This window comes from Geotrypetes seraphini, chromosome 12, assembly GCF_902459505.1.
Source record: "Geotrypetes seraphini chromosome 12, aGeoSer1.1, whole genome shotgun sequence".
NCBI classification, from domain to species: Eukaryota; Metazoa; Chordata; class Amphibia; order Gymnophiona; family Dermophiidae; genus Geotrypetes; species Geotrypetes seraphini.
Window position 1 is genome coordinate 58667374 of NC_047095.1, and position 24668 is coordinate 58692041.

The 24668-nt window shown below is 46.8% G+C and overlaps 1 protein-coding gene across 7 annotated transcripts in view; it reads left to right on the forward strand.

Moving 5' to 3' along the window:
- The window catches only part of TUT4 (terminal uridylyl transferase 4), a 157250-nt gene that overhangs the window by 126784 nt on the left and 5798 nt on the right, over window positions 1-24668 (forward strand). For 4 of the 7 annotated variants that reach the window (XM_033916103.1, XM_033916102.1, XM_033916100.1 and 1 more), the window contains one exon: window positions 16683-17220. The exons of 1 other annotated variant lie outside the window; for it this stretch is intronic. In XM_033916103.1, coding sequence (XP_033771994.1) covers window positions 16683-17220 — 538 coding nt within the window. Of the gene's footprint in view, window positions 1-16682; window positions 17221-18214; window positions 18248-24668 lie in introns of those variants that run through there. 2 more of the 7 variants (XM_033916105.1, XM_033916104.1) reach the window with 2 other exon arrangements.

Genomic DNA, 24668 nt, shown 5'->3' on the forward strand with positions numbered 1-24668 from the left:
CACCACTTGGATTTGGCCTCTTTTTTTTTTTTCTCGGAGTGTGGAAACACTAGTTGCTTTGACCAAAATCCTTGGGGTTCTGAAACCACTGGCAGAAAAAGGAAAGGATGATGGTGCTGTTTTTCTCTAATCCTTCATGTGATCTCTCCTTGGTGCATTTCAGCCTGAAGGGTTCAAAAAACAAGAGATATTTCCTCCTCCGCATCCCTCCCATGCTGCATCTGACATCAAGCAGAAGCCACAGTTGTACTGAATAGAGTACAGCCACCCTAGATAGAAGTTAGGGGTAAATATTGGATAAGTGAGAGAGAAGTCAAAACAGAGACAACCAACATTCAGAAAGGCTTGCTGTTCAAAATAAATGCATGAGCAGGCCTAGGAGGACAGGTTGTTTTTTCTGCAGAGGAACTGTTATGTTGGATAGTTGGTGTGTGGCCTTTCAGTCAGATGTAAGAAAAAGATTTATAAAGGCAATGGCCATGACCACAAATATAGGGTTTATCATATTGGTAGTGTTGTTTGCAAAAAAAAAAAAGGTGCTGTGTTTCAAAACTGTCACCAAGACAAAGAGAAAAATGTAAACATAGAAAGATGGTGGTTGCAGTCTTTGGATAGCTCCCGTTTAAAATCTTTAAAAAAATATCTCTTTTTAAAATCTAGATAGCAAACATACACAGCATAACAAATTCTGATGTCTCTTTCTTGAAACTGAAAGCAAAACAAACAGTTCCCTCGATATATTATACACAAGGAAATGTACCCTAGAGCAGTGTTTCTCAACCTTTTCAAGTCAAGTACCCTCTAAGCCTGCCAAATACCAACTGAGTACCCCCGCCCAAATTCCATCCCAGACCTGCCCAAACTCCGCCCCTAACTCCACCCCCATAATAATAATGCTAATTGTAATGCAGTTTCTTCCATCTATTTTTCATATACATAGAATTTAATCTTATTAATACATAATGGTAACCACAAAATTAAAAAAATACAAAGCATACTGTATTAAGAGAAAATGTTAATTATCATTTATATTTGGGGGGTTTTCAAAGAGGTCAAGGCAGATTACTTTAATGTCACCTCAGTAGACAAATATAGTGCAAAATATAGACAGCAGATATAAATTCTCAAAACTGATACATTTTGATCACTAAATTGAAAATAAAATCATTTCTTCTTTAGCACTCTCCAGACCAGTAGAGGTTAACTTTACGAATGGGTATATATCTAATCATGACCAGCAGGTGGAGACTGAAAACAAAACTTTGGGACAGTATATCCTAGCCCCTTCTCTCTATTTCCCTCAGTCTTCTTTCAGTCTCCAGCAGGTGTTGAGTGATCTGTACCCATCTCCCTTGGTAGGGCTGTTGGAATTTGTTTAGGGGGTTTATTGTCCCTGTTTTTAGCCGGACGGAGCTTGGGCGGACTCTGTTTGGGGGTTCGTCCGACCTCGGGGGTGTTAAACCCGGCGGGTCACGAGCGGGGTCCCTCCCCCCACTTCCTCCACCTCCCCACATTTTTTTAGAGGAGCCTCAGCAGTAAGCCTTGCCCCCTAAGTCAAGCAAGGCATATTGCTTCGAGAGCCTGTGGAGTCTGTTCTGTAAAAAAAAAAAAAAAAAAAATCCTGAGGTAGTGCTGGTCTGAAGGGTTGTTTCCCTTTAAGAAAACTGTATTTTACTGTATTTTTTTCATGTAACCAGCACTTTTTTATAGCTAGGTCGCGTATGGAGCAATTGTGCCCTTCTCCGGGGAAGTAGGACACAATTTTAGTCCAGCCGCGAGGCACTCGTGGCCGGCCTGAACTCGGCGGTTTGGGTTGGTGAGGTGGTGGAGCTCCGTTGGCAGCGGCTGCAGGCGCCCAGAGCTCCCCGCCGATGGTGCCTCGCGAGTCGGCTTGGAGCAGTGGGGAAGCCCGGTCTTCCACAACCGCCCACGGAGGGATTCCCCGAAGGATTCCCTCTCAGCTGATTTTTTGACAGCTGATGCTGGCTTGCCTGCTTTAGCGGCTGAGACTATTCAGGTTTCTCAGCTGGTTTAGGCTATGGAGGGAGCTTTTTTGGCGGGAAAACCGCCATCTTCTCTGTCTGGCCCCTCCATTTTGTCTTCCACCTCAGGTGACCTTCCCCCTGTTTTGACTATGCAGGGGCAAGGTTCTGCTGGGTCCCCTGCTGTGGCAGGGAGTCCCTTGGGACCCTCGGGGGGTTTTTCTCCTGAATTTTTCTTTTCTTTATGCAGAGCCTATTTTCAGGCGGCTGGGGGTCCCGGTTGCGCCCAGGGGGTTTCGGGGGGTGGGTTTTCCTCCGCGCTCCCTGCGGCTTTGCCTCTTTCGTCTGGCGTGACGTCCCCTCCGCCGCCTCCCTTGTCCAAGCGTCCGCGGGTGTCGTGGGATGAGAATTTGTGGTCGGAGGAACGGGTCGGTCTGGAGGAGGACCTGGACCCTTCTGAGGAGTTCCAGGACTCTCTGGAGGGGACGGAAGCTGGCGGCGGGTTGTCGGATTTCCCGTTCTCCAGTGACGAGGCGTCCGTGGTGCGCCTTTTTCAGAAAGATGAGCTGCCTGACCTTATTCAGCAGGTTTCTTCGGTTTTGCGTTTTGAGGACGCGCCGCCGGAGACTCCGCGTGTGGGGGACCCCCTGTTACGGGGGATCCGTTCCGTTTCCCGCTCTTTTCCTATGCATCAGGATATTCGGGATATTATTCTGGAGCAGTGGAAAACGCCGGAGACGCCGTTTCGGCTGGCGCGCAGCATGGCTCGCCTGTATCCCATTCCGGAAGGGGATCGGGCTACGTTAGCTTCGCCAGTCGTGGATGCGGTGGTCTCGGCAATTTCCAAGCGGCATACCGTGCCTGTTGAGGGCGGTTCTGCCTTGCGGGACTCTGAGGAGCGCAAATTGGAGAGCATCCTTAAGCAAAATTTTCAGGTCTCTGCCTTTGGGGTCCAGGCGGCTATTTGTGGGGGACTGGTCGCTCGCGCCGTGTTTCGGTGGGCGGAGCGGGTCTTGGATCGAGAGTCTGACGACTGGTCTCTGGTGGATCAGGAGGTAGCGAAGATTGAGATGGCGGCCTCATTCCTCTCAGATGCTCTATATGACTTGGTGCGGATCTCGGCTAAGTCTATGGCTTTTGGCGTGGCCGCAAGGCGTGTGTTGTGGCTGCGCGCTTGGGCGGCGGATGCTGCGTCCAAAGCTAAGCTTACTAAATTTCCCTTTCGGGGGTCGTTTTTGTTTGGAGAGGACTTGGATAAGTTGATTCAGACTTTGTCGGACTCGAAAGTTCCCCGTCTGCCGGAGGACCGTGCCCGTCCGGCGTCTCGGGGGGGTGCGGCCCGGGGGCGTTTGCGGGATTTTCGCAAGTATCGCCCTGGGCGTGGGGCTGCTTCTTTCCAGTCTCCGGGATTTTCCCGGGGTCGGTTCTTCCAGCGCATGCAGCCCTTTCGGGGGGCCCGTCGGGGGGCAGGGAATCCCTCCGCCGGTTCCCCCGCTTCCCGTCCTGCATAATGACGCCTTGCCGGCGCCCCCTTTGGTTCCGGTGGGGGCCCGGCTGTGCGAATTTTTCCCCAAATGGGCCGAGATCACGTCCGATCAGTGGGTCCTGGAGGTGGTGCGGGACGGTTATGCCCTGGAGTTCGCCCGCTCTCTGCCGGATTTTTTCCTCGCTTCTCCATGTCAGACTCCGGGGAAGACGCAGGCTTTTCGCCAGACCCTTCAGCGCTTGCTAGATCTCAGGGCAGTTGTTCCGGTGCCCCCTCCGGAGTGGGGCACGGGCAGGTACTCCATTTACTTTGTGGTGCCCAAGAAGGAGGGGACCTTTCGGCCCATCCTCGATTTGAAAGGGGTCAACAGGGCTCTCAAGATTCCCTCTTTCCGTATGGAAACTCTGCGGTCGGTCATTCTGGCGGTTCAGCCGGGGGAGTTTCTCACTTCTCTCGATCTGACGGAGGCCTACTTGCATGTACCCATTCGGGCCTCTCATCAGCGTTTCCTGCGCTTTGCGATCTTGGGTCGGCACTTTCAGTTCTGTGCGCTTCCCTTTGGGCTGGCCACGGCTCCTCGGACGTTCACCAAGGTGATGGTGGTCATCGCGGCAGCCTTGCGGTCGGAGGGCATCCTGGTACACCCCTACCTGGACGACTGGTTAATTCGGGCAAAGTCGTTGCAGGAAAGCTCCCGGGTTACTGCTCGGGTGGTGGAGTTTCTCCGGTCGCTGGGCTGGGTGGTCAACCTTTCCAAGAGTCGGTTGGTCCCGGCTCAGCGTCTGGAGTACCTAGGGGTGCTGTTCGACACCTCCTTGGGGAGGGTCTTCCTCCCAGAGGGCCGGGTGAGCAAATTGCAATCTCAGATTCGCCTGCTTTTGGCGTCCCGGTGTCCTCGGGCGCGAGATTTCCTCCAGGTCTTGGGGTCGATGGCGGCGTCCCTGGACGTGGTGAGGTGGGCGCGGGCCCACATGCGTCCTCTCCAGTATGCTCTGCTCCGGAGGTGGTCTCCCCAGAGGCACGGGATGGATGTTCCGGTCCCCCTGCGAGGCTTGGCGCGCTGCAGTCTGCGTTGGTGGCTCCAGACCCCTCACCTAGTTCAGGGGGTGGGTCTGGATCTCCCGCAGTGGACGGTGCTCCTGACGGTTGCGAGTCTCCTGGGTTGGGGGGCTCAGTGTTTGGGTCACTCAGCTCAGGGCACCTGGTCCGCGGAGGAGGCCACCTGGTCGATCAACGTGTTGGAGACCAGAGCGGTCCGTCTGGCGCTGTTGGTTTTCCACTCCCTGTTGCTGGGCAAGTCGGTCAGAGTGCTGTCGGACAATGCCACGGCGGTGGCTTAGGTCAATCGTCAGGGGGGCACCAAGAGCACTCAGGTGGCGCAGGAGGCGGCTCTGCTCATGGTTTGGGCGGAATCCCATCTGCTGGACCTCTCGGCCTCTCATATAGCCGGAGTAGAAAATGTTCAGGCAGACTTCCTCAGTCGTCACTTTCTAGATCCAGGAGAGTGGTGTCTCGGCGCCGAGGCGTTTCAGTTGATAGTGCAGGCTTGGGGGCAGCCCCTGATGGACCTGATGGCCACGGGTGGCAACGCCAAAGTGCCCCGCTTCTTCAGTCGTCGCAGGGACGGTCTGGCCGAGGGTCTGGATGCTCTGGTCCAGCAGTGGCCAACGGAGGGGCTGTTGTATGTGTTCCCTCCTTGGCCGCTGGTGGGCAGAGTGCTTCTTCGCATTGTTCACCATCCGGGTTTGGTGGTGCTGGTGGCGCCGGATTGGCCTCGCCGTCCGTGGTATGCGGATCTGGTGAGGCACCTGGTAGCGGATCCTCTGCCTCTCTCGGACGACCTTCTGATGCAGGGTCCCATTCCCATGTTCGACCCGTCTCCCTTCTGTCTTACGGCGTGGCTCTTGAAAGGGGTCGCCTTAGCAAGAAGGGATATTCAGACAAGGTGATCTCTACACTGTTGGGGTCCCGGAGGCTTTCTACCTCTCGGGCTTATGTGCGGGTTTGGCGTCTCTTTGAGGAATGGTGTCGGGCGCGGGGAGTGACCTCTTTTCGCGCTTATCTGCCTAACATTCTGGAGTTCTTGCAGGATGGCTTGGATAGAGGCCTGGCTTGGTCTTCTCTCCGGGTTCATATTGCGGCCCTGTCGGCCTTTCGAGGGTTGGTGTCAGGTCAGCGTTTATCGGCTCTTCCTGATGTGATTCGGTTTTTGCGGGCGGCCAAGTTGCTTAGGCCTCCCCTACGGCCCTCGGTTCCCTCTTGGGATCTTAATCTGGTTCTCTCTGTTTTGGTGCGTCCGCCTTTCGAGCCCTTGGACGACTGTTCTTTGAAGGACCTTACTTTGAAGGCGGTCTTTTTGGTGGCCATTACTTCTGCTAGGCGTGTTTCTGAGCTGCAGGCTTTCTCTTGTAGGGCTCCCTTCTTGGAGTTTTCTAGGGAGCGGGTCGTCTTGCGGCCTGTTCCTTCCTTTCTGCCGAAGGTTGTTTCTCCTTTTCATGTCAATCAATCGGTGGTTCTCCCGGTCTTGGGTGGTCGGGAGGGCTCTTCTGAGCAACGGCAGCTGCGCAAGTTGGATGTCGGTCGGGTCCTTCGCTCTTATGTGCAGCGGACCCAGGAATTCCGGAAGTCCGATCATCTCTTTGTCCTCCTGGCGGGTCCTCGTCGGGGAGCGGGCGCTTCTAAGGCTACTATTGCGCGCTGGATCAAGGAGACGATTGCTTCCGCTTATCTTCTGAAACAGCAGCCTGTTCCGGAGTTTCTCAAGGCTCATTCCACTCGGGGTCAGGCGGCTTCTTGGGCTGAGTCGTCGCTCGTGCCTCCAGTGGATATTTGTAAGGCTGCGGTTTGGTCCTCCTTGCATTCCTTTGTTCGTCATTATCGGGTTGATGTGCAGGCGCGTCAGGACGCGGTGTTCGGTGAGCGTGTACTGGTATCGGCCCTTCGGGGGTCCCGCCCGTGAGAGGGACTGATTTGGTACGTCCCATTCGTAAAGTTAACCTCTACTGGTCTGGAGAGTGCTAAAGAAGGAGAAATTAGGTTCTTACCTGCTAATTTACTTTCTTTTAGCTTCTCCAGACCAGTAGAGGTCCCCACCCTGTCTGTTGTTGTTGTTGTTGGGGCTGTTGCGCGGGCAGTTTTTGGTTTTTGCTGCGGGTTCTAGTATTTTTCTAGGGCCGGGGAGAATTGAAGAACAGCGGCTGTGGCTCGGCTGGCTTAGCTGGCGAGCTGTGGGGACATTCTTCCTTCGGGAATTTCTCCTCTGCATTTTCCAACAGCATTTTGGGTATGTTATTTGTTACTCCTTTTGGAGTATTGTTTTTTCTCTCTGTTGTTTTCCAGTTCTTGGTTCTGCTTGGCTATTCGGCAGACTGAGGGAAATAGAGAGGAGGGGCTAGGATATACTGTCCCAAAGTTTTGTTTTCAGTCTCCACCTGCTGGTCATGATTAGATATATACCCATTCGTAAAGTTAACCTCTACTGGTCTGGAGAAGCTAAAAGAAAGTAAATTAGCAGGTAAGAACCTAATTTCTCCTTATCTTTGTTGTCTGGTGAGTTCATGAGTCTGAAAGAAAGACAGATCTTTCTTTCTCTCTCTCTCTTTCGCTTTCTTTTTTTTTTTTAAGATTCTTTATTCAGTTTTGCACAAAAGATGATGCATTTACATAAAATATTATCATTCTTTAGCACTCTCCAGACCAGTAGAGGTTAACTTTACGATTGGGTATATATCTAATCATGACCAGCAGGTGGAGACTGAAAACAAAAACTTTGGGACAGTATATCCTAGCCCCTCCTCTCTATTTCCCTCAGTCTTCTTTCAGTCTCCAGCAGGTGTTGAGTGATCTGTACCCATCTCCCTTGGTAGGGCTGTTGGAATTTGTTTAGGGGTTTATTGTCCCTGTTTTTAGCCGGACGGAGCTTGGACGGACTCTGTTTGGGGGTTCGTCCGACCTCGGGGGTGTCAAACCCGGCGGGTCACGAGCGGGGTCCCTCCCCCCACTTCCTCCACCTCCCCATATTTTTTTAGAGGAGCCTCAGCAGTAAGCCTTGCCCCCTAAATCAAGCAAGGCATATTGCTTCGAGAGCCTGTGGAGTCTGTTCTGTAAAAAAAAAAAAAAAAAAAATCCTGAGGTAGTGCTGGTCTGAAGGGTTGTTTCCCTTTAAGAAAACTGTATTTTACTGTATTTTTTCAACTAACCGGCACTTTTTTTTACAGCTAGGTCGCGTATGGAGCAATGAGCACTTCTAAAGGGAAAAAGTGCTCATTGTGCTCCAGACGCGAGGCACTCGCGGCCAGCCTGTGCAAGCGGTGTTCAGGCCGGTGCGGTGGAGGAGCTCCGTCGGCAGCGGCTGCAGGCGCCCAGAGCTCCCCGCCGATGGTGCCTCGCGAGTCGGCAGGGAACGGTGGAGAAGCCCGGTCTTCTCCGTCCGCCCACGGAGGGATTCCCCGAGCCGCCGACGGTCGGGTTTTAGAGGATTCCCTCTCAGCTGATATTTTGACAGCTGATGCCGGCTTGCCTGTTTTAGCGGCTGAGACTATTCAGGTCTCTCAGCCGCTGCAGGCTGTGGAGGGAGCTGTTTTGGCGGGAAAGACGCCATCTTCTCTGTCTGGCCCCTCCATTTTGTCTTCCACCTCAGGTGACCTTCCCCCTGTTTTGGCTAAGCAGGGGCAGGTTTCTGCTGGGTCCCCTGCTGTGGCAGGGAGTCCCTTGGGACCCTCGGGGGGGGTTTTCCCCTGATTTTTTCTTTTCATTATGCAAAGCCTATTTTCAGGCGGCTGGGGGTCCCGGTTGCGCCCAGGGGGTCTCGGGGGGTGGGGTTTCCTCCGCGCTCCCTGCGGCTTTGCCTCTCTCGTCTGACGTGACGTCCCCTCCGCCGCCTCTCTTGTCCAAGCGTCCGCGGGTGTCGTGGGACGAGGATTTGTGGTCGGAGGAACGTGTCGGTCTGGAGGAGGACCTGGACCCTTCTGAGGAATTCCAGGACCCTCTGGAGGGGACGGAAGCTGGCGGCGGGTTGTCGGGTTTCCCGTTCTCCAGTGACGAGGCGTCCGTGGTGCGCCTTTTTCAGAGAGATGAGCTGCCTGACCTTATTCAACAGGTTTCTTCGGCTTTGCGTTTTGAGGACGCGCCGCCGGAGACTCCGCGTGTGGGGGACCCTCTGTTACGAGGGATCCGGTCCGTTTCCCGCTCTTTTCCTATGCATCAGGATATTCGGGATATTATTCTTGAGCAGTGGAAAACGCCGGAGACGCCGTTTCGTCTGGCGCGCAGCATGGCTCGCCTGTATCCCATTCCTGAAGGGGATCGGGCTACGTTAGCTTCGCCAGTCGTGGATGCGGTGGTCTCGGCTATTTCCAAGCGGCATACCGTGCCTGTTGAGGGCGGTTCTGCCTTGCGGGACTCTGAGGAGCGCAAATTGGAGACCATCCTTAAGCAAAATTTTCAAGTCTCTGCCTTTGGGGTCCAGGCGGCTATTTGTGGGGGACTGGTCGCGCGCGCCGTGTTTCGGTGGGCGGAGCGGGTCTTGGATCGAGAGTCTGACGACTGGTCTCTGGTGGATCAGGAGGTAGCGAAGATTGAGATGGCTGCCTCATTCCTCTCGGATGCTCTGTATGACTTGGTGCGGATCTCGGCTAAGTCCATGGCTTTTGGCGTGGCCGCAAGGCGTGTGTTGTGGCTGCGCGCTTGGGCGGCGGATGCTGCGTCCAAAGCTAAGCTTACTAAATTTCCCTTTCGGGGGTCGTTTTTATTTGGAGAGGACTTGGATAAGTTGATTCAGACTCTGTCGGACTCGAAAGTTCCCCGTTTGCCGGAGGACCGTGCCCGCCCGGCGTCTCGGGGTGGTGCGGCCCGGGGGCGTTTGCGGGAATTTCGCAAGTATCGCCCTGGGCGTGGGGCTGCTTCTTTCCAGTCTCCGGGGTTTTCCCGGGGTCGGTTCTTCCAGCGCATGCAGCCCTTTCGGGGGGCCCGTCGGGGGGCAGGGAATCCCTCCGCCGGTTCCCCCGCTTCCCGTCCTGCACAATGACGCCTTGCCGGCGCCCCCCTTGGTTCCGGTGGGGGCCCGGCTGCGCGATTTTTTTCCCAAATGGGCCGAGATCACGTCCGATCAGTGGGTCCTGGAGGTGGTGCGGGACGGTTATGCCCTGGAGTTCGCCCGCTCTCTGCCGGATTTTTTCCTCGCTTCTCCATGTCAGACTCCTGGGAAGACGCTGGCGTTTCGCCAGACCCTTCAGCGCTTGCTAGATCTCAGGGCAGTAGTTCCGGTGCCCCCCCCGGAGTGGGGCACGGGCAGGTACTCCATTTACTTTGTGGTGCCCAAGAAGGAGGGGACTTTTCGGCCCATCCTCGATTTGAAAGGGGTCAACAGGGCTCTCAAGGTTCCCTCTTTCCGTATGGAAACGCTGCGGTCGGTCATTCTGGCGGTTCAGCCGGGGGAGTTTCTCACTTCTCTCGATCTGACGGAGGCCTACTTGCATGTTCCTATTCGGGCCTCTCATCAGCGTTTCCTGCGCTTTGCGATCTTGGGTCGGCACTATCAGTTCTGTGCGCTTCCCTTTGGGCTGGCCACGGCTCCCCGGACGTTCACCAAGGTGATGGTGGTCGTCGCGGCAGCCTTGCGGTCGGAGGGCATCCTGGTACACCCCTACCTGGACGACTGGTTAATTCGGGCCAAGTCGTTGCAGGAAAGCTCCCGGGTTACGGCTCGGGTGGTGGAGTTTCTCCGGTCGCTGGGCTGGGTGGTCAACCTTTCCAAGAGTCGGTTGGTTCCGGCTCAGCGTCTGGAGTACCTCGGGGTGCTGTTCGACACCTCCTTGGGGAAGGTCTTCCTCCCAGAGGCCCGGGTGAGCAAATTGCAGTCTCAGATTCGCCTGCTTTTGGCGTCCCGGTGTCCTCGGGCGCGAGATTTCCTCCAGGTCCTGGGGTCGATGGCGGCGTCCCTGGACGTGGTGAGGTGGGCGCGGGCCCACATGCGTCCTCTCCAGTATGCTCTGCTCCGGAGGTGGTCTCCCCAGAGGCACGGGATGGATGTTCCGGTTCCCCTGCGAGGCTTGGCGCGCTGCAGTCTGCGTTGGTGGCTCCGGACCCCTCACCTAGTTCAGGGGGTGGGTCTGGATCTTCCGCAGTGGACGGTGCTCCTTACGGATGCGAGTCTCCTGGGTTGGGGGGCCCAGTGCCTGGGTCACTCAGCTCAGGGAACCTGGTCCACGGAGGAGGCCTCCTGGTCGATCAACGTGTTGGAGACCATGGCGGTCCGGCTGGCGCTGTTGGCTTTCCACTCCCTTTTGTTGGGCAAGTCGGTCAGAGTCCTGTCGGACAATGCCACGGCGGTGGCTTATGTCAATCGTCAGGGGGGCACCAAGAGCACTCTGGTGGCGCAGGAGGCGGCTCGGCTCATGGTTTGGGCGGAGTCGCATCTTCTGGACCTCTCGGCCTCTCACATTGCCGGGGTAGAAAACGTTCAGGCGGACTTCCTCAGTCGTCACTTCTTGGATCCGGGAGAGTGGTGTCTCGGCGCCGAGGCGTTTCAGTTGCTAGTGCGTGCTTGGGGGCAACCCCTGATGGATCTGATGGCTACAAGTGGCAACGCCAAAGTACCCCGCTTCTTCAGTCGTCGCAGGGACGGTCTGGCCGAGGGTCTGGATGCTCTGGTCCAACCGTGGCCAACGGAGGGGCTGTTGTATGTGTTCCCTCCTTGGCCATTAGTGGGCAGAGTACTGCTTCGCGTTGTTCGCCATCCGGGGCTGGTGGTTTTGGTGGCTCCGGATTGGCCTCGTCGTCCGTGGTATGCGGATCTGGTGAGGCATCTGGTGGCGGATCCTCTTCCTCTGCCTCTCGGGGGCGATCTTCTGACGCAGGGTCCCATTCCCATGTTCGACCCGTCTCCCTTTTGTCTTACGGCTTGGCTCTTGAAAGGGGCCGCCTGAGTAAGAAGGGATATTCCGACAAGGTGATCTCTACACTTTTGGGGTCCCGGAGGCTTTCTACCTCTCGGGCTTATGTACGGGTTTGGCGTCTTTTTGAGGAATGGTGCCGAGCGCGGGGAGTGGTCTCCTTTCGCGCTTCTCTGCCTAACATTCTAGAGTTTTTGCAGGATGGCCTGGATAGGGGCCTGGCCTGGTCTTCTCTTCGGGTTCATCTGGCGGCCCTGTCGGCTTTTCGGGGGCTGGTGACAGGTCAGCGTTTGTCAGCCATTCCTGATGTGATTCGCTTTCTTAGGGCGGCCAAGTTGCTCAGGCCTCCCATAAGGCCCTCGGTTCCCTCTTGGGATCTCAATCTGGTTCTCTCTGTTCTAGTGCGCCCTCCTTTCGAGCCGTTGGATGGCTGTTCGTTGAAGGACCTTACGCTGAAGTCGGTCTTTTTGGTGGCCATTACTTCCGCTAGACGGGTGTCGGAGCTACAGGCTTTTTCTTGTAGGGCTCCCTTCCTGGAGTTTTCGAAGGAGCGGGTTGTTTTGCGGCCTGTTCCTTCCTTTCTGCCGAAGGTAGTTTCTCCTTTTCATGTCAATCAATCGGTGGTCCTCCCGGTCTTGGGTAGTCGGGAGGGTTCTTCTGAGCAACGACAGCTGCGCAAGTTGGATGTCGGTCGGGTCCTCCATGCTTATGTGCAGCGGACCCGGGAGTTTCGGAGCTCCGATCATCTCTTTGTGCTTCTGGCGGGTCCTCGGCGGGGGGCTGGCGCTTCTAAGGCTACTATTGCGCGCTGGATCAAGGAGATGATTGCTTCCGCATATCTTCTGAGTCAGAAGCCGGTTCCGGAGTTTCTCAAGGCTCATTCCACTAGGGGTCAGGCGGCTTCTTGGGCTGAGTCGTCGCTTGTGCCTCCGGTGGATATTTGTAAGGCTGCGGTTTGGTCCTCCTTGCATTCTTTTGTTCGGCATTATCGGGTAGATGTTCAGGCGCGTCGGGACGCGGTGTTCGGTGAACGTGTACTGGTATCGGCCCTTCGGGGGTCCCGCCCGTGAGGGGACTGCTTTGGTACGTCCCAATCGTAAAGTTAACCTCTACTGGTCTGGAGAGTGCTAAAGAAGGAGAAATTAGGTTCTTACCTGCTAATTTACTTTCTTTTAGCTTCTCCAGACCAGTAGAGGTCCCCACCCTGTCTGTTGTTGTTGTTGTTGGGGCTGTTGCGCGGGCAGTTTTTGGTTTTTGCTGCGGGTTCTAGTATTTTTCTAGGGCCGGGGAGTATTGAAGAACAGCGGCTGTGGCTCGGCTGGCTTAGCTGGCGAGCTGTGGGGACCTTCTTCCTTCGGGAATTTCTCCTCTGCATTTTCCAACAGCATTTTTGGGTATGTTATTTGTTACTCCTTTCGGAGTATTGTTTTTTTCTCTCTGTTGTTTTCCAGTTCTTGGTTCTGCTTGGCTATTCGGCAGACTGAGGGAAATAGAGAGGAGGGGCTAGGATATACTGTCCCAAAGTTTTTGTTTTCAGTCTCCACCTGCTGGTCATGATTAGATATATACCCAATCGTAAAGTTAACCTCTACTGGTCTGGAGAAGCTAAAAGAAAGTAAATTAGCAGGTAAGAACCTAATTTCTCCTTACAGCACAATATGCTTAATAGAATAAAAACAAGACTTATTTTTTCCCACCCACTTCCCATTAACCAACATCTCATAAAAATATTTGTAATCAACCCTTCTATACTTCTTAACAAATGCCAAATATACCCCCTCCCCGGATGTGCATGTTTTCCTCAGTTATACAAATAAATCGTTCTTTCTTTCTTTTTTTTTATTATAATTTTGAATAATACATTATCCAATAATACAAAGATAAAAAAGGGATCTCCAAACACAATACATAATCAATCATACATAATTCTTTTTAAGCCCATGTAAAAGGGGAGACATGATACAATTTCAACAGAAAAGTATAAGAAAAGATAAAGGAAATAATTCTCAGTTCACCTTCGCAAACCTTGAATCATTCCTTACTATAATAGGGATTCATTTAAATTCTCCTCTTATTTCTCAGCAATGAATCTTAAAGAAAATTAAACTTATTTCTGTTCTCGAGCAACTAAAAATTGTTGTAATTGAATGGGATCCCAAAAATCATATTCAACATCTTGTAACTTGACTAAACATTTACATGGAAATTTCAGATAAAAAGATGTCTCTAGAGCCAAAACTCTAACTTTTAACCTCAAAAACTCTTTCCTTCTGAATTGAGTAGCTCTAGAGACATCAGGAAAGATTCTAACCAAGTCTCCACAAAACTTTGTTAACCTATTTTTGAAGTAAAGTTTCATTATTAACATCTTATCTATCTCACTCATGCATGTTATCACCAGGGTAGTCCGACTCTGAATCACATCTTGAGTATCTTCCAAAAATTCGGTTAAATTAATTTCGGTTGTGACCAAATTATTTATTGGAAAGTTCTCCGCATTGGGCAATCTCAGTATTTCTTAAAAAAATTTCCTTAACAAAATTTCCATCTCTCTCTCTCTTTTTCTCTTTCTCCCTCCTTCTCTCTTTCTCTCTCTCCCCCTCTCTCTTTCACTCCCCCTCTCTCTTTCTCTCTCTCTCTCGCTCTCTCTCTGTCCTCCAGACCTCATTCCATTCCCCAACCAACATTTCTCTCTGTCCCTCCAGGAGTCCGTTTCTTCCTCTCTCCCTCCATCACTCTGCCCAACATATCCAACATTTCTCCCTCTCATCCTTCTATTCCCCATGCATCTCTACCTCACTCCTCTCTATGTCCAATTTTCCTCTTCCTTTCCCCATGTGCTCCATTCAGTTATCACCCGCCGCAAATTACATGCTAAACCATTCGATCTCAGAATTAAGCCCTTGAGGTATGAACCTTTGCTCCCTCATCAAAAGATACAGAGAAACATTACTGTTACTAGACTCATACATTCTGTATAACATGGTGTACTTTAAGTCCAGCTCATTATGACCCAATTCTATCCAGTGAAAGACAAGGGGGAGGGCTTAGATGTTCAGCAATTCTAATTTTAATCATTCTCTTAGTATGCCCTATGTAGTATTTATCACATGGACACTGAATGCAGTAAACAACCGCAGAAGAGCAACAATCGGTGTTAGTTCTCAAAAAATATCTACGCCCATTGCTTTTGGGGATGACAGTGCTTGAAACATTCAGTATGTGTTTACAGTAAATATATCGGCCACATGGGTGGTGAGGGACCTTTAAACTCCTAAACCTTTCAGCTGTGCCTCTGTGGAATGCAAATTTTGTCCATGAGGAGTGGGTTTTGTTCCAGATAGAATGTAGGAGAGATTATAATGATTGCTCTGGGCGAGTGTAAGCAGAAGAACATTTTTGCCACAGGGAATACTGTTCTGGCGTCTATCCACCAAAAGAAAATTTGATTCTTTTGCTTGGTTTTACTTCTTGACCATGCTGCACTATAGTTAGGATCCCTCATAGTTTCTCACCCATAAATTCCAGGATTTCTGCAAAGGTGTTTTTTTAGATGTTTATTTATTCTTTCCTATATTTATGGAGTTCATTTAATTTACATAGAATAGATAGCTCTAAGTCTAATAGATGCTGGCATTGTCATCTTGAAGCAGGGACATTAGATCATCTTTTATTCTATTGTCCATTCATATTAATATTTTGGAAATCGATTTGGCCTCAAATTAATAGGATGTTAGAAAATCCGGTAGCCTTGACATATGATACGATTTTGTTTGGTACTGCAATGAGAGCTCGAAGTCAAATTTCATCAAATAACAACAAACTTTTATTTATATTGACTGGAGTAGCAGTACAGCAAATTACACATAATTGGAAAAATTATGACAGATTGAACTATAATTTTTGGTGGAACTCAGTTTGCCATATATATAAGATGGAGTGTACATTTGCAACACAAAAAGGATATATGGATAAGTTCAAGAAGATTTGGGGACCATTAACAGATTTTTGCAATGACTGATTTTAATTTTTTCCCATAATAAGATAATGGTTAAAGAAGGGAGGGAGGGAAGGGGTAAGGAATTTATTCTCTTTATTATACATTATAAAAAATATATCATAATGAATGAATGATAGTCTTATGAGAAATTAATGTGATAAAGGGAGGGAAAAGGGTTCATAATTAAATAATAATTGATAAAATCATTACAATATATATGTTATATAAATTCATAAGAAAAATAATATAAAATATGGTTTATATAAAATACATTATAGAGATATCAAGTGTATTGTTAAGATAAATGTATGGAAAATTTATAACACTTGTTGATATGTGAAAAAATCAATAAAAAACTTAAAAAAAAATTTTATTTTATTATTGGTATTGTGAACCGCTTTGCATGTGTATTGATAAAGCAGTATATCAAGTATTAATAAACTGGAAATTGATTAACATAAGAATTGCCACTGCTGGGTCAGACGCGCCCAGCAGTCTGCTCTCACGGCGGCCCCCAGGTCAAAGACCAGTGCTCTAAAATGAGTCCAACCTCACCTGTGTATGTCCCAGTTTAGCAGTAACTTGTCCAGCTTAGTCTCGAAACCCTGGAGGGTGTTTTCCCCTACAACAGACTCCGGAAGAGCGTTCCAGATTTCTACCACTCTCTGGGTGAAAAAGAACTTCCTTATGTTTGTACGGAATCTATCCCCTTTCAACTTTAGAGAGTGCCCTCTCGTTCTCCCTACCTTGGAGAGGGTGAACAGTCTGTCTTTATATACTAAGTCTATTCCCTTCAGTATTTTGAATGTCTCAATCATGTCTCAGCTCAGTCTCCTCTTTTCAAGGGAGAAGAGGCCCAGTTTCTCCAATCTCTCACTGTAATAAACCTGATACGTTCCCAGGAAATATAAAAGAAAACCAAAAAATGAAAATCCTTAAAAATAGTACATGACGCTACATCTCTAAAGCGTCTCCATAACTGATGCTAGTTGCTCAAGCTTTTTGTATCTTCATACAGTGAGAAATTCAAACTGCTGTATCACGAATAGTAATCCTGATTGTCTGAATAAACCATGTGTGTAGTTTTCTAAAAGTTATAGATTAAGGTCTCCTTTGTACAAAGCTGCGGTAGAGGTAAATGCTCCGATGTTCATAGGAATTCTATGAGTGTCTGAGCCTTTACCTCACCAGCCTGCAGTTAAAAAGCTCTACCCCAGCTTTGTAAAAGGAGCCCTAGGCTTTTATTGTTGACAAACCCTTGCAGAAACTCAACAAGTGAACTAATATGGCATTTCATTTTTTATTTTTTTTTCTTCCCTCAGTCCGAATCACATCAAACATCGTATTCTCCACAGCCTCAGCAGTTTCCTCAGAATTCCTCCCAGCCAATTTCTATAAACCAGTCTCAGCCACCACAAAGTACATCTCAGCCTAAGCATGTCCAGCAGCAGTCTTCTCCGCAGCCTCCCCATCAGGTCCAGCTGCCTTTGTTAACTTACCCTCATTCTCCCCCTGGTCAGTTTTCTACCTTGCACAGCCTGGGCTTACTTCCTTTGCACCCCCACCAAATTCAGGTTCCAAACAGCTCGTGGCCTGTTCGTGGCCCGGTTGTCCGTTCTTCACCGGGTAACCCTTACTCTTCTGGTATCACGTTTTCTCTGAGGCCTGGCAGCGGCAGCAACAGCAGCACCACCTCCACCAGTAATCAGAGCAATGTGAGTTTGAATGATCCTAGTATCATCTTCGCACAGCCTGCTGCCAGGTCCATGGGAATACCCAGCACTTCTCACGAGGGCCACTGGCACAGTCCCATGACTCCTCCTACATCACTGCTAAGTAATGGCACTGTGGGGAATCCAGGTAATTCCTTTTGTTTTCATATGCTTTTATATGGTAGTATTCAAAACAGCAGAGCCCTCCTTTTGCTTCAAAAATATAGTATTCAGCCAGTAATATAGAATCTTAGAAATTATCTGACACTCGGCTTTTACTCCCTTGTTTGTGGCCCAAGTCATTCATTGGGAGTATCTGCTGTTATCACCCACACAAAGATAAGAACTTAGCTTTTTATCTCCTTTGGCTGATACATATTTAAGCATGAGTTGGTAGTTAGACCAGTGGTCTCAAACTCAAACCCTTTGCAGGGCCACATTTTGGATTTGTAGATACTTTGAGAAAAAATAGTTAATGTCTTATTAAAGAAATGACAATTTTGCATGAGGTAAAACTCTTTCTAGTTTATAAATCTTTCCTTTTGGCTAAGTCTTAATAATAATAATTAATAATAAAGAGACACATGATGAAGAAACTTGTTTTATTTTACTTTTGTGATTATGATAAACATACTGAGGACCTCAAAATAGTACCTGGCGGGCCGCAAATTTGAGACCACTGAGTTAGATACTCTTTAACTATTTTGTTTTTTACCAAAAAAGTAGCCATCTTGGCTTACATATTACTGAGCTTGTTATATTGCTCCTAGTTAATGTTAAGTTTTGTTACAAGTCAGAAGGCACTGCTGTTTAATTTATTATTTGAAATTTCATTCTTAGCAATCATGTTTTAACTTGGGTTTTTCTTAGCCATACATGAAATGTTAATATGAAAATGCTTCTGTTGTAGTTCAGTCTCTCTTCATATTTTGTGGTCTTAAGCCTCACAACAGATCTAAGTTATTTGTAGGAACTGTTTTTACTACTTTTTTGCCTAATTACTCAGTTTGTAAGTATTTTGTGAGATCAGTGTAAGCACGGCTCACCTCTGGAGCTCAGTCTGCCTTATTCAAGTTGAGCACTGCTTATCACAACTAGATTTTGTTTTATAATGAAACTTCCTTTTTATTGTTTATTGACAGCTTCTGTACCGCTATTGATAACTGTATAACTAATTCGGAGCGGTTTACATTAGCTTCAGTAATGGTGTCATTGTACCAGACCAGTCCAGAATGAATAGTTATGCCCCTCAGCCAGCAGATGGAGACACCATACAGCAATGGTCTCAAACTCAAACCCTTTGCAGGGCCACATTTTGGATTTGCAGGTACTTGGAGGGCCTCAGAAAAAAAAAAAATAGTCAATGTCTTATTAAAGAAATCACAATTGCATGAGGTAAAACAATTGCATGAGGCAAAACTCTTTATAGTTTATAAATCTTTCCTTTTAGCTAAGTCTTAATAATAATTTATAGGTAAAGAATCATATGATTAAGAAACTGTTTTATTTTACTTTTGTGATTATGATAAACATACCAAGGGCCTCAAAATAGTACCTGACGGGCCGCTAGTTTGAGACCACTGCCATACAGCTCTTTTGTCACCAGCAGGTGGAGCAGGCATTCTGTGCAGCAGAAGACTGGTCTGGTGAGAGAGCTCTTGGGTCCAACTCGGCTTTGACAGTTGAAAGGGTTTCCAAGTTTCTGCCAGAGGTGGCTGCTCTCTTGGAGGATACCTGGAGGACTCCAGGTCCCCTTGCCTTTCCCAGCAGATCCCAGGAGATGTATTTTCAAATTAATTTCCTTTTCCATAATTAATTATATGTATAACTGATTTGGCCGCACTGCAGGGAAGATGGAAGTGCTTTTAAAATGTACTCTCAGTGCAGTGGTCACTGGAGCAGCTCTGGGCAATGTAACTCCTGCTGTGGGGGAGAATTGGGGCAGTATGCTTTTGTGACTGAAGTGTTAAGGATGCAATTAGAAGAGACAGAGAAACTGCCTATTATGGAGGCAGAGGTTCCTCAGACTCTGCTCAGGGGCACATATCTAGATGGAAAAGCACTAGAGATATCATTTTCTCTCCTTACTGCCTGGAAGCTCAGATCTCTAACCTTCCCCCATTCTGACTCTAGAGTGTGCCTTAATGCAACCATGTTACGTCAAATATTCACCAATTTGGGGACCCCAGAAATAGATCTCTTTGCTTCTCCCCACAATCACAAACTTCTGCTTTTCTGTTCCTGAATATACATTCTGAATGCCTTCCTCCTCGACTAGATAGACAAGTTTCTATATGCTTCTTCCTCAGTTTCTGTAATCAGGAAAACATAACATAATATCATGCTTATAAACCGCGTGACCAGAAATTCAACGTGGTTAACAAAAGATTAATAATAAAATAACAAGGAACGCCTAAAACTAGTTAGCCAGATACTTTGAAAAAAGATTGGTTTTCAGCAAAGTTCTAAAATGTTTGTAGGAGCAAGCTTTACATAACAGCGATCGGAATTCTTTATCGTAGGAGGCTGCCTGAAATGCTAATGTATGATCCAAGTATTTCTTACTTTTAACACCTTGGAATAATGGAAAAATAAACAGGGCATGAGATTTTCTACTATATTTATGAGATGCTATGAGAAATCTATCAATCATATAGATAGGAGAAATGCCACTTACGATCTTATAACAAAGACAACCCAACTTAAACAATACCCGAGCCTCCATCGGGAGCCAATGCAACTCACGAAAGAATGGAGTCACATGATCATACTTCTTCAGACCATAAATCAATCTCACTGCCGTATTCTGAATTAATCTAAGTCTAGTCGTCGCCTTTTTAGTACATGTCAAATAAACTATATTACAATAATCGAGAAGACTCAATAGTAATGATTGAACCAGAAGTTTGAAAGCAGAAAACTAAAAATATCAAGAACCAGCTACCATGCTCCTCATAATACCTAGGTGCCCGTGACAACCATGGTTCCCTCTTCTTCAACTCAGTGTCTGGGAATTCATCCCACTTCAACTTTTTTCAACCTTGATAACTCGGAACTAAGGGCATTTTCTTTATCCCAATCTACGTTCCTTGACTCTCACAGCATGGTTTCTCTCTCCCAGCAAGTAGATGAATTTACACTATCTGCACTATTGTCCACCATCATTGAAGCTTCTAAGAAACCTTCCACTCAACGTTGTTACCACTCAAGTGGACTAGATTCACACTTTGGTGTAATCGCCACTCATTGCATCCATACAAATGTCCTCTGCCATCAGTCCTCGAATATCTCCTACACCTTTCCAACTCTTGTGTTCAGACAGAGTTCATCTTGGTGCCATTAGTGCTTTTCATACATCACTGTGCATCCATTGATATCCAGATTCATGAAGGGCCTTTTTCATACCAAATCACCAATCAAATCTCCAGTTGCTTGGGATCTCAGAATTATACTTTTAACACTGATGAAGCTACCCTTTGAGCTGTGAGGCTTCATCTCTCAAACATTTCATATGGAAAGTAGTATTCTTAATCTGCATCACTTCGGCACGCCGAGTCAGTGAACTACAAGCAATTATCTCAGATCCTCCATATACAACATTCTACTACAATAGGGTGGTTCACTGCACACATCCAAAATTTCTTCCTATGGTCATCTTGGATTTTCATTTGAATTAATCTATAGTTCTTCCTGTCTTCTTTCCAAGACCACATTCTCTCCCTGGTGAAGCTGGACTCCATACATTGGATTGTAAACGTGCACTTGCTTACTACTTAGATAGAGCCAAACCACTCAACTGTTCCTCTCATTTGATTCAAACAGACTTGGACTCCCTGTCACCGTTCTTTCTCTACAAGGCTCACAGACTGTATCTTTTTTTGCTATGCTCAGGCTGGGCTGCCGCTGGAAGGCTGTGTCACAGCACATAAGGTTAGAGCAGGGTTAGAGCAGGGTTCTCAACCCTGCCTGGGGACCCCCCCAGCCAGTTGGGTTTTCAAGATATCCCTAATGAATATGTATGAGAGAGATTTGCATATAATGGAAGTGACAGGTATGCAAATATTTCTCATGCATATTCATTAGGGATATCTTGTCAACCTGACTGGCTGGGGGGTCCCCAGGACAGGATTGAGAACCACTGGGTTAGAGCAATGCAACTTCAGTAACTTATCTACGAGTACATTCCACTCCCATTGAGGACATCTGTAAAGCAGCTACTTGGTCCTCGGTTCATATTTTCATATCCCATTACTGTCTAGAAAATCTTTCCAGACAGGATAGTCTGTTTAGCCAAGCAGTTCTGCAAAATTCTCTACATAAAGCTAACTTTCCTCCAACTCATTCGGTTTCAGCTATTTGTTCTGGGATAAAGCACAGTTACTTAGTTGTAATGGGTGTTATCCAAGGACAGCAGGCAGATATTCTCAGAACTCTCCTTCCTCCCCTAGTTGGCTTCTTAGCTTATTTACTGAACTGATGTGAGCCAACGTCCGATGAGAAGGCACCGTCGCATTCGTGGTACAAGCATTCGTGAGACATGCAAAAAGTTTAAAGTAAATGTACACTTTTGCACTGTCCGTACCGGGTTCCGTGGATGACGTCCTATATGTGAGAATATCTGCCTACTGTCCTGATAACACCTGTATCTTTCTGCTATATTTTCTTGGTACTTGAGGATCTTCTCTCTCTCCACAATTCACACAGAGTAGTCACTTGGGAATGAAACCTAAGTTCTGGTGGCATCTTTGTATCCAGCTTTATCGGTTAGAATGAGGATGTCCCAGGTTATCAAAACCTCTTCATTCTTCATAATTCTCTTAGAACTACAGTCCCAAGGCTTTTCCAGTATAGTGATAATGTCATGTTTACCAAGTTTGCAGTGAATGAGAGGTGCTACTTTGTTGTGCCTTTCTGTATACAAATATTCTGCAATGAGGACTTCGCAGGCAGTGACGAGAAGAGCAACCATTTCCAGGTTTTTTTGTTTCTTTATAGAACCTATTGTACCAATTTATTTCCAGTGCATGGTTGTTTATGGAACACAAAGGGTACAGAAACTATAATAGTATATGTACATAGGTAAGATATACATATATTTAACTCATGTATCGTAACACCATTACTGAAGCTCGTGTATTGTATCACCTTTACTAAAGCTCAAGTATTGTAACACCGGTACTGAAGCTCTTGCAGACCTCTCTGAATTGATTCCCTCAGTCATTAACAGTGGTATAGAAGTTTCCAATAAACATAAGCATACAGAACTCCAGAGAGATTTGTCTGGCATTACTTACTATTCAGAAATGCTGAATAGTAAGTGGCTACGTAGGGCTTCTTATAGAGCAGGATCCATAACTATTTTGCCCCATCTGCAGGCTGAGGGGCATAATCCATTTTTGTTCTGGACTGGTTTGGTGGAATTGAGGAAAACAAATTGGCACTTAAGATCCACTTTCTCCTTTCTCTCTCTCCCTAGGAGCTTTGAATCAGTTTCTCTCATTTTTTTAATTTCATTTTATCCTTATTTTTCACATTTTTTAAAAATACTCCTCTACCGTAGATGGTACATTCAGGCCACATAGATGCCATCACCAGCCCTGAGAACTTCATAACCTGCAGGATCCACCATAGCTGTAATAACATGAGTTAGTTATGAGCCTGGCCCTTACTTTGTACAGAGGAGGGAGTTAGTAGTGGGTAAAATAAAGGTTTCTTATCAGGCTTTGTAATGACTTAACAATAGGGATTGAGTGTTTTAAAAGATTACTACACACCACAGGAGCACTCCAAAAAATGATTTAAGAAGTACAACTTTTATTATTGCAAGAAAATATTCTAGTCTCAAAAAATATGGAGGAAAAAGACCTCATTTAACACATTCTATCAAACAACTTTCAAACAGAATAGAATATATTAAAAAACTCCTCTTTATTCTTCTATAGAATAATCCAACAGAAAGATTGTGCTCTCCAAACCCCCCCCCCCTAAAATCCTTCATTTGGCTTCAATAAAATAACAAAAATGCAATAAAGCCATGTACTTATCTTCTCTTCAAAGTAATTATATACACTAGGAATTATTAGGAAGGGGATGATAAAAAAATATTTGTGAGGGGCGTGTGGCAAGTTCAAGTTCAATTTATTTGATATGCAGCAAATGTAAAGCCAAAGTAAATCTAAGCGGTTTACAATAAAATATAATAATCAAATGCCTCAGCACCTCTTACCACTTCAGTTCAGTCCCAGCCTGCTCCGTGTGACTCTGGGCAATTCACTTAACCCTTCATTGCCCCAGGTACCACAGTTAGAATGTGAGCCTGCCAGGACAGATAAGGAAAATGACTATTCAATGTATTGTAAATCGCGATGGGTGAATCTCTTCATGAAAGGTTCACCTACCTTCAGATAACCTTCCCCCAAATTACCCACCTTAACACCTTCCAATTAAACAAATACCATAAATAGATTGTAACCTACCCTCTCTAACTGCATTCCATATGTATTTTTCATACAGTTCTTCACTGTCAGTTTAATTTCCATCCTATAAATTCACATAGAATTTTTCTTTTTTCAACCATCTTTATTTTCTCTTCTTTATTAATTTCCAGGTACTTTAGTTAGATTGTGAGCCTTCGGGACAGTAAGGGAATTTTTTAAGTACCTTCTTACTTCTCATTTATAATCTTAATGTATATTTTCTTCAAACCGCTTAGAACCTAAAGGATATAGCGGTATATAAGAAATAAATTACATTACATTACATTACATTAATAAATTCCAATAAATAAATAAGACCAAGATTTTTATTTATTTAACAATTTTTTTCCAAATTCTTTATTCATTTTTTCATCTTACATCAAGAACACAATATTACATCATTTAAACCTTGTAAACATCACTTGTATTTCTTTTAACATCATCTTAAAAACATACATTTATACCCTCCCCACCACCCTTCCCACAAATATTTTAATCAAAAATATCATATAAATATTATCAATTGATCGAACCTTAATATAACTTTATATCCTCCCCCCTCCCCCCTATGAATAAGTGTACTTTCAATGGATAATGGTATCTAATCATTGCAATAAATTGTCAATGGCCCCCAAATCTTTTTAAAATTATAATTCCCTCTTTGTATGGCAATTACTCTTTCCATTTTATAAATGTGGCATAACGAATTCCACCAGATGGTATAGTTTAGTCTACTGTAATTTTTCCAATTACTGGTAATATGTTGTATGGCGACTCCTGTCATGATCAATAAAAGTTTATTTAACAATTTATATACCGCATAAAACTATGTGGTTTACATATTATCCTGAGCCCTTTAGTCGCTACATTTAATACAAACAAGGACAAACAAATGTCCTATCCCCCAAAGAAAAATGATACAATACAGATATTATCAAATCATAAAAATCAGTATGAACATTACCAAATCATAACTTCCACAATTAAAATGCAGAAAAACATTAAGTATTACCTTCGAGACAGAAGTATTTTAACACTATCTCTTAAAACTGAAGAGACTACTAAAACATTAGCATAAGAAAGCATTGACAAAGAGCTGCGTTTTTGAAATTGATTTTCC